The following is a 6786-nucleotide window of genomic DNA, read 5'->3' on the forward strand; positions in this document are numbered from 1 at the left end:
TGTTGAGATGCTTTGTGAAGAGCAAATAAACTATCACTATTCAGTTCCACAGGCCGTTTTAAATCAAGATGTTGGACTAGGAGTCAGCCTTATTTGAACTGCACCTGCACAACATAATGGCGGGACAGGAGCAACAATTGTACTGTAGTTGGGACGTATATAACTTAACACATCGCAGTTTCAGCAAAGTCAGTTTTACTTGATTACTAGATGCAGAGATGTAATACAGGTTATGGGTGTTGATTGAAAACATCTGTGTAGCTAACAAATCATTTAATCCATTTACATTCTGTAGAGAAAGTGTGTCACAGGTAAGAATGTTATCAATACTGAAACAATTACTTTAAAAATAAAAATTAGTGTATCAATGTTTTACTGACAAGTTTTAAAGTTTTGTCTTGGTAATGAATTCAAAAGGCATCTAAAGTCATGCGAGGTATATTCAAGAGGAGTGTCTAAATGACATTTAATGTCTTCATGTCTGAACAGTACAGTCAAAGTAATAAAAACAACCCCAGACAAGGGAAATACTGCAATGAGCACCCAAAGGTATCAAGTGTTATTCCACATGTCATAAACATCAAAACCTTTTACAATAAAAAACAAAATTGAGGTATTGAAATACAAATGTTACAGCATAATTGAGCCAAATCAGGACAGACTTAATCTGCCATTAACCTGAGAACATATTGATAGTGTGCAATTGGCAGATTAGCAGCTAAGACACTCGTGAGTAACAAATCAATAATCACATTCCCTCAAAATATTACTTTGAATCTCACGCCCCCCCCCTCATTGACACTAAGATATTGACTAACGACGTCGATGATAATCAACAATCATTAGGCCAAAATCTGGGTTTGGTATACAAAAAAGGGAAATCTTAAAAAAAATAAAAGTAAAAGAGATATAATATTTAACATTACAAAAGCAACTGTGCAGCTGCTGTATTCGGATGGGACACAGAACTATTGCACAAACAACCCAGATTTGTATTCATCTGAACCACAGAAAACCTGCCCGGGATTTAGCATAAGTAGATCTTTGACCCTGCTCGCATTTACAACCCCATCCTCACTACACAACTGGACCACATACTGTAGCACCAAATCTCCCTTTGGCCATGTTCTAAACCCGCAAGCCTATGGAATAATTTACTAAGCATTATCCACGAACATAAAAAACAAACAAAAAGGCACATTCAGTTTAAATTTCTCTTAGTCTGAAGTCAAAGCAGTTGCAGGTACGATGTTGTTTCCCATGGCAGTTCATAAAGTGTCGCATTAAAAACAGGAATATGGAACTACTTTGAACCATCTCACTGCTAGAAGAAGAGCCTCCACACGAAATGTTTTCATCCCACGATCCGGTGTGATCGGTCGATGTGGTTGTGAGGTTTGGAGGCTCGTCTTCAGGTTGGACAGAGGAGAGGCTTGGGGATGCAATCTGTGGTTCTGACTGGGACTACCTGAACGTGTTTATCCAGTCAGGTGACTAACCAGTCCGGGGTGCAGGCCTTGTTTCAGGACATCGGGCCGATGTAGCTGGGGCATGTAGAGTGTGGGAGGAGGTGCGCCGTGGTAGCTGGAAACAGGGTAGCCTTGATTGGGAATGGGAGAGTGGGCCATGTTCAGTGGGGAAGGACTCTGCTCGTAGTACTGGCCGTCGCACTCCTCGTCTAGTGGCAAGGCCAGGCGCTTTCCTTTCTGTCTCCGGTTGCAGAACCAAACACGTACAACCTGCCAGGAGAAGCATTTGTCTTTTTAAAAAAACTGTTACCCAACTAAAAATCACCCTCCTTTAAAAAAGGCAAAACATTTGTACTTACATCCCTCTCCAGACCCAGGTCATCCGAGATGTGTGTGATCTCCTGGGTGTTGGGCTTGGGACACTTGATGAAGTAAGTCTCCAGAGCAGAGCGCACAGCTCCTTCCAGACTCGTCCTCCGCTTCCTCTTTCTGGTGTCAACAAATACTCTCTCAATCTTGTACATCTGAGAAAGCAGAAGCGTGTTAGTAAAGGTTAATGTCCTGTTGAATACAGCATTATTAAGATGTGTAGGCTGTGTATACTAAAAAAGTGTGGTGCACGTTATGGAGGGTTATGGTTGAAATAAGGTTCCTTGCAATCACCAAACAGCTCAATTGTGGCCACTAGGTGGCATATTACACTTCACGAGAGTAGAGGGCCTTGATTCAGGTTTGCTCAGCAGGAAGTTAGCAAGGGCTGAAAAGACCAAAGATCCCAAGAAGCTTGGTGATCCTCTGTTGTCTTGTAAACTAGTGGCAGACTTACGTCCTGGGGATTGTCCGAGGTCTCTGCCTCATTCAGCCATCTCTGAAGTAGGGGCTTCAGCTTGCACATGTTCTTGAAGCTCAGCTGCAGAGCCTCAAAGCGGCAAATGGTCGTCTGGCTGAACATCTTACCTACACGTACAAAAATAAAAACGGATCATTGACTCAAAAGCAAAAACTATGATGAGAGATCTTTCTACAGAATTTGTTCTCTTCTTTACTCAGTTTAAGATAATCACTTGCCAAACATTGATACAGAATGGACCACATCTCCATTATTAGTGATGTAGGTCCTAATAAGTGATCTTCACACCATTAGGAATCCAGAAAATTTGTCAGGCTGGACTCGCATACAGATTGACCAGGATGACTCAGTTATGATCATTTCTCAGATTGCCTTGTCTGATGCTGACCTATATTTAAATTACTTAGTTTTATTAACACTGAACCAAAAAAAAGTAGCTTACCATAAAGGTTACCCAGGGCAAGGCCAACATCAGCTTGAGTGAAACCCAAGGTAATGCGTTTGTGTTTCAGCTCCTTTGCAAACTGCTCCAGTTCTTCTGTGGAAAGATTCTCCTAAACAGGAAAGCGTGAACATAGAAAACATGAGCACATTTCTAGGAAAGTCATTTCTAAGAAAACATTCCCACGGTTCTCACAAAAGGAAAGTGCCTATTTGGTTAAAATTTCACCAAGATTCAATGACTGTTCTTACCTCCTCAGAGTCGCTGCACCCGCCGCTGGAGGACCCGCTGCTCCGTGTGGAGGAGGCCGGGTTCTGTGTCTGGGGCCCGGCGGCAGTCTGGGTTGTGTTCACACTGAAAAATGCGTTCCCAGGAAGTCCGTTGCTTGGTGGTGACGGGGACATAGATGGCGAAGAAGCAGAGGATGTTGAGGGATTTTGATTATTGCTGCCAGGTGGTGTGATGTGGGTGATCCCGGGCCAGAAGGACGGGTTCCAGGCCGGAGAGTAGAAGACTCCATGGGACATGGCAGCAGAGGCTGCAGTTGGGTATTGCTGAATCTTTAACTCCGTGGAGTAGTCATCACCGGTGTCCTTCTCAGTCTTTATTTCGGGAAGTTTGATTTGCTCCCGGGTTTCGGCTATGGGGGGACTCAGGGTTATAGGCTGGGAAGCTGCGATTACACCGGGTACCTGACCGGTGTACTCAGGCGCAGCGAAGGGATACCAGTGCTTAGGTTGCCCAAACTCTCCAGTCGTCAGGTCGGATCCCCTGTAGTCACCGGTGACGGGTGGGAAAGGGAAAAAGGTCTGCGCGGATGCCGATGTGATGCCACTATAAGCTGATTTGTTGTAGAGGAGGCTCGGGTCTGTCAGGACACCGTGAGGAAGCTGGAATGGCGCAGCGCTGCCCAAACTCTCATGACCCAAAACCTGGGTGCAGTGGTTGGTCCGGCTGAAGTCATAAGGCCGGATTTGGCACTCTGGACTCTGTGCTCTTTCAGACATTTTCCAAACGGCGTGAAAGTCTATTACTCAAATTAAAACTTTTAAAAAGTTAAAGGCGATCGATTCTAAACCATTCGTTTGACGTGTACCCACACAACAGAGAGGGATGAGATGGGAAAAAGCTCTCCAGAAATAGTCCGAGAAAAGTCCGTTGTGGTGGAAAGTGTGCAAAAATGTAGGCCTGAGCAGTTGCCGTTTTGGTGCAACATAACCACCAATACGCCTACGGCCTACTCCACAAAGTTCTATGTTTAACACCACCACCACTCACCTTCAAGCTCAAATGCCCCTCTCCTGCCCTGGCTCCACAGGTTTCCCTAATCACAGCTGCGGGTGTTGGAGATCGCCGTATCTCTTCGGCCATTGGCTGGCGCAAACAATTGCGCACAGCTGATGATGAATTTGTGAATGACCTTGATTCTTCCCAAAGTACTGGGCGTGTTCTCACATAAACATTGGGCCATTTCTCCTGCAGACATACAATGTTTCTTGCTTTTTAAGTGAATTTTAAACTCATTACGCGCAATGTAAAACCATTACACGGAGGAATATTAATAATTCAACACTTTTAAGTCACCTTATAAAAAGCATATTTACATTGCTAAATAGGCACGGGTCACTGCTCCTGTAAATACATATTGTGACACTATAACTTGCTCACCTCATACATGAATTATAATGCTCAGTTTGTTTAAGTTATTCCCACTTTAAGGAGATGGCTTTGATATTAAAATTCCTGTCATTCAGACCTGAATTCATTTTAATCACTAACATTTCAACTAAATGAAATAAATTGACATTGTAATTCTTAATAACAGTGACAAAACAGATGGACTTAATGAATTGGGCAACATTTAATTTGAAACAAACAGATAAGGGCCGAGCTCATTTCATATCATTTGTTGGCAGCTCATACACATACACATAAATGACAGGAATAAAGAAACGTATGACTGGAAATAAGTGTTATATACAGCATAAGCATAAACAGGATGAAATATACACCCATGAAAGTGTTGCTGTGAAAGCTTGTTTTGGGGAAATAGTACATGATGGATGACACATGACGCCTTAAACTTTATTTTGGTATATGTTTTAACCAACTGAATATTTAGGTATGTTTGCCTCAGGTCTGTTAAATCGTCTTAATTGTGTTGGAAACTTTTTACATCATATAAAGCGGATTTTTGCACTTACGAAAAAAGGAAAACAAGATTACTCAATACTTTTTTGTCATGATGAATATCTGTACAGTAAGCAGACTGTATATCTGAGGTCACGATGTTAAACAACACTGGACACTGTGACATGTTGGCTACTTAAAACTAAATCATAAAAGCACAAACAGCATTCAGGTGAACTTCTCCCATTAACCCTTGATCGATGGTCGTTTAAAAAGCCTGGATGGCCGGAGCAAAAAGGTACAGATGCGCTCCCCCAGCGCGAGTCGTTGGCCGCAGATTGCGGCAGGAAGACACACTGCGGGAAGGGAGGGGGGGTGCCATTGTACGACCTGGCCCCGGGGCACCCTGTGGATTTCAGATCCCGAGTTGCGATGGTCGACCATTAGCTCCTTTTCAGATTGGAACAATAAGTCTCAACCCTTTGATTCCGCCCCACACCCACACCCACCTCCTCCCACCTCCCCCTCCCGTACTCTGAAACAAACACCAGGCTGAAGTCTGTAGGTCTGGGGTTCACTAAGGGCCAGTACCTCAACATCTAGTCTGATATGGCCTAAAGGTCCAAAAGTAGTCTGAGGCCCATGCTGCTGTCTGCAGGTGAAATAACCAAGTTGTGTTTCAACATATTGTATCCACTTTGAGATAAATTAGCAACAGATTAATCATTTTTTAAGCATGTAGATCAACATGTACCCATTGTTTTGGCCTAGTGGCCTATTGAAATGAAGTGATACCTAATATAATTTGATCAAACAATTGCAAATTGGGCTTTTAGAGGCACTATTTCACAAGGAAATGTGGAACAGAAAAGTCATGCACAGCTCTTCAATCTCTTTCTAATACTTTTTCTATTATTATATATATATTTAAATATTTACTTTTATTTTTTCATTTTTATTTAATTTATGTATGCACCACTATACACCAAAGCAAATTCCTTGTATGTGTAACCCTACTTGGCAATAAACCAAATTCTGATTCAGATAAATCATCAGTTTAAAAAGAAAACACATAAAAAACAATATAGAGTATAAAAAGGGAAGAAAGGGGGAAAGGAAACCATTTTTAAAGGAAATAAAGCACACTTGGAAAAAACCAGGAAAGCCTCTCAGATAAAAGTATGTTTTAAGAAGAGACTTAAAGAAGACAGAATATAGACAGAATTTCTTATCCTGAGTCTGAAAAATCGGCTCATACTACACTAAAACCAGAAGATCAGCACTCTCTCTTCCCTGAGATACAAAGTAATGTAGGTCCAGGATCAGGGACCCACAAGAGCCTGGTCAATAGCTTTAAAGACATCAAACCCCAACTATACAAGCATTGTCCTGGGCCATGGACTTGGGAGAATAATTGTCATGCAAAAGACAGACAGCAAGAGAGATAGTAGACTTCAGGCAGGGCTTCAGAGAGAAAGGGACAGCAGAGCACAGAGCTCTCAGGGTGTCCGAAGGAGGGAGGGGAGAGGGGGGGGGGGGGGGAGCTCAGTGTTGAATAGCTCGGTACAGTGAGGAGGAGATGTGTGAGGGGAGTATCTGGGGATTTAGTTGAAAACCCCCCAGATGTCTCAGATCTTGTCTTTAGTTCTTTTTAAGTGGCCTCTTCAAGACACCTCAGAGAGATCTGCTCGCAGGGCAAGTCCGGTCACGGAGAAAGGGAGAAAGTTTCAGATAAAAGAAAGCCTGTTGATACGGCGGCACTGTGAAGGTGTTGCATATCTCCACCAGTCACACCAGTGGAGACAAACATGCCTCTACCGTCAGCAATATAACCAAACAAACCCCAGTATCAAGTATCACACTTACATGGCTCATTCAAATTATTGTTCCTTCTC

The 6786-nt window shown here is 42.9% G+C and overlaps 1 protein-coding gene across 1 annotated transcript; it reads right to left on the reverse strand.

Annotated features, from left to right (window-relative positions):
- Positions 1-224: 224 nt before the first annotated feature.
- On the reverse strand, positions 225-4137 carry pou5f3 (POU domain, class 5, transcription factor 3). Its single transcript, XM_029445152.1, has 5 exons — positions 3013-4137; positions 2762-2873; positions 2296-2426; positions 1829-1993; positions 225-1739 (listed from the first exon to the last, which is right to left on the reverse strand). Exons 1-5 carry the CDS (start codon positions 3766-3768, stop codon positions 1479-1481), a joined length of 1425 nt encoding a protein of 474 aa, XP_029301012.1. The 5' UTR covers positions 3769-4137; the 3' UTR covers positions 225-1478.
- Between the last annotated feature and the right edge of the window lie 2649 nt (positions 4138-6786).

Source organism: Cottoperca gobio, chromosome 12 (assembly GCF_900634415.1).
Source record: "Cottoperca gobio chromosome 12, fCotGob3.1, whole genome shotgun sequence".
NCBI lineage: Eukaryota > Metazoa > Chordata > Actinopteri > Perciformes > Bovichtidae > Cottoperca > Cottoperca gobio.

Coding starts and splice junctions, on each gene's coding strand:
- pou5f3 (XM_029445152.1), bottom strand. CDS start 3,768: ATGTCTGAAAGAGCACAGAGTCCAGAGTGCCAAATCCGGCCTTATGAC. Junction 2,427..2,761: donor TGCCCTGGGTAACCTTTATG/GTAAGCTACTTT, acceptor TTGTACGTGTAG/GTAAGATGTTCAGCCAGACG. Junction 1,994..2,295: donor CCTCGGACAATCCCCAGGAC/GTAAGTCTGCCA, acceptor CTGCTTTCTCAG/ATGTACAAGATTGAGAGAGT.